The sequence below is a fragment of the Frankliniella occidentalis genome, unplaced genomic scaffold, assembly GCF_000697945.3.
Source record: "Frankliniella occidentalis isolate FOCC.00 unplaced genomic scaffold, Focc_3.1 Scaffold173, whole genome shotgun sequence".
Lineage (NCBI taxonomy): Eukaryota > Metazoa > Arthropoda > Insecta > Thysanoptera > Thripidae > Frankliniella > Frankliniella occidentalis.
Genome location: NW_026267299.1, coordinates 279,282 through 282,282, shown reverse-complemented (window position 1 = coordinate 282,282; position 3,001 = coordinate 279,282). Strand labels below are relative to the sequence as shown.

At 38.9% G+C, this 3,001-nt stretch overlaps 1 protein-coding gene across 1 annotated transcript in view; it reads right to left on the bottom strand.

The window, feature by feature from the left end:
• The window catches only part of LOC113209944 (uncharacterized), an 11,355-nt gene extending 9,327 nt beyond the window's left edge, over window positions 1-2,028 (bottom strand). Inside the window, exon 1 of the mRNA XM_026427717.2 lies at window positions 1,860-2,028. Coding sequence (XP_026283502.1) covers window positions 1,860-1,908 — 49 coding nt within the window. The 5' untranslated portion in view covers window positions 1,909-2,028. The remainder of the gene's footprint in view (window positions 1-1,859) is intronic.
• Between the last annotated feature and the right edge of the window lie 973 nt (window positions 2,029-3,001).

Here is a 3,001-nt window from a genome sequence, read left to right as displayed (position 1 = left end):
AAAAAAAATAATTGAAAATTTACGAGGTATGCTGTTAATTTACATTAAAATCTTGTAAGCCTTCGAAAAAGCTTGTTAAAGTACGTGAAGTATCGTAAAGGTATGAAAAATCTTGTAGATGTCTTCCATAAACCTATGTTGTAACCTACGACATATTGCGTAATGTTATTAGAAACTTCGTACTTTTACAACATAAAGTTATAATTTGTATTTCTGAAATTCATAGTAATTTTACGGATTGCAATTTGTAACTTTACAAGGTTGTGTTGTAATCCAAAATTATCTGAGTTGTCGTGAATTCACGAACGTTTTTTTCGCAGAGTAGAGGGCTCAAAATCAATCTAGTTCTTGCTTTGTATGATACTTACTACTTGGTTAAAAATAACTGTCACCTGACGACATACTGCGGGATTGACACTCCTGTTATGTAACAGAAATGTTGTTTTCATTTGAACACTCTCGAAATTTGTGATATTCGGCCCACATTGGCCCACAACAAAAACTACCACGTATTACTTTGCTGAAGAGATGTTAGTTTTGTCAGCGGCACATTTCGTTCCAAAACAGGAGACTCGTATTATTACAACCTTTTTTTTACAGTAGCAAAAGAAAGTAACTGCTTTTGGTAGGAAACTTTGTGTCCGAGATTTTCATGAACGCTGCTTTTTTACAGTAACGCCTGTAAAAACACAGTATGTGCTGCTAACAAAATTAATCACATTTTCGCTGTAAATTTACAGCAATTTTTTAACAGTGTAAGTTACAATAAATATCCAAGCCTCCTAGCTCAAACAGTTCTCGAGTTATAGTGATGACATACAAACATACAAACGAACAGATAGACGCGAAACTTGTTGATCGTAAAAATCGTAAAGATTTTCGTTTCGAGGAAAAAAGATAGAAAAAAGAATACCGATAGAATCATTTTTCTCATTTCGTAGATCGCACCGATAGTCCGTATCTTTTTTCTACTGTTGTTGTCCGACAGTTTTGCGCGAGGGGTACCTCACTCTTCAAAATGATGTACAGCGATTTAAATCACATTTGATTGTAAATGACTGTAGGTGATTGTAAATGATTCAGGATGATTTAAATTATTGTAAAGATTCTACATGATTGAAGTGATTGTGATGATTGGTGATGATTGTTGGTGATTGTCGGTGGCTAAATCATGATTGTGTGCGATTTTTAGTGGTTCAAGAGAGATTCAAGGAAGATTTGAATGATTTAAGAATGATTGTGGTCAATTGACGTTGATTTAAAACGATTTATATAAGATTGTAGGACGCCGGATAAGAGATTCAGTCCTAGAAATTACTTCTGGGGATAGAGATATTTGGGGTGTCGGATAATCCACGATTCGATTGCGATGGTCTAAGAAGTGATTCTTGGTTATTGTAATGATTCAACGACGGATTGTGATGAGTTAATGAATGATTGTAGTTGATTGCTGCGATTTAATGCTGATTGTAGAGGGCTGTTCTTTTGATTCAACATTGATTTTAGGTGATTGTTACGATTTTCTGAGAAAAATATTCGAATTGATTCTAGCGATTGTAAAGGATTGTTGTGATTCTTAGGGATTTAGGTTGCGATTGTTTGTGATTTAAATTAGATTTTTTTTCAAAGTGTACAGCGATTGTTCGAAGTAAGGTACCCCTCGGTTTTGCGACAGTTCTGTGCTACTAGGGTAGGTGAGTTGACCAAAGAATCCGATTTAGATGTGCACAAGGAGGGACACAGCTCAGATACGTACAAAATTGTCCCTCCCCATTAAATGTGAAGCATTGAAATTTCCTACGGTCTTACAAACACGTGTGATCAGCCGTCACCACAGCCTACAGCGACCATAACGTTACCTTCCTTGATGACGCCGGTAAATAAAACGCATGCTAGGAGGAGCCACATCTTGGTGAACTAGCTTGCTGTCCAACACTGCTCTTCGATTAGTGGTCTGCTTCGCTTATACAATCAATCACCTCTTTTACTGCCCATCTCTCATAATGACGGCTGGTGGCACCCTTTATCTATTCGAAACGCTTCTTGAAACTTTGGCTGCAATGATTGCCATCGAGTGGTCAGGCGGTGTAAACACCCACGCCACAAGACAAAGTGAGTAGGCAGGTGCAGATTCTGTAATCTATCTTTAATTGCCCTCACATAATGTAGTAGTTGTTAATTCTGCCCCCCGCACAAAACAATTGAAGTTGATTAGTTATATACCTCATCGTCCCTAAGATTTCGGATGAGGTTTCGAATACTTTTTTAAATATCAAAAAATGAAGATATTCGCGAAACATGGACTCACTCCCAATCTGGGCTCTGTAAGCCAAGAAAAGTGTGCACCGTGTCGCAAGCACCAGATTGCTATTAAAACAACTATTGCAGTTTAAAATCCCGCGTGGAAGGATCAACAATTATGGTTACATCGGTTTTCTATGTTTTCTCCCCTACTCATAATCCAGATATAGTGCATGCGAGCCTGAATCAGAACAAGCTAGGCCCGCTTTTCCGCCAAACCAAGTTGCCAGCTCCACTTCGCTCCACCGGCAACTCGGTTCGGCAGGGAGCAGGCCTAGCCAGGCCTGCCGATCGGCCTGCCCTCGAGTGCGTTTAGGACGGGCCTTGTCCCTTCTCATTTTTCATGGTGTACCCTTCCATCGGAAAAAGGGCCTTCGGGCCGTTTGAGTGACAGCTCGCTTTGAATCATCTTTTTGCCAGGTCGAGGGGTGTGGAACTGGTCAAAAAAGTGTACACATGATTGTGTCTAGACAATCATTGTTTCAGATTGTGTGTGATTGTTTATGATTGTGTCGATGATTGTCTCTGATTGTTTCAGATAGTTGGGTCAATGTTGGGACATAATTTTAAAAATTGTGTCATGATTGTGTGTGATTGTTTTAGATTGTGTGTGATTGTGTGGATTGTGTGTGATTGTTTCAGATTGTGTATGATTGTGTGTGATTGTTTTAGATTGTGTGTGATTGTGTGGATTGTGTGT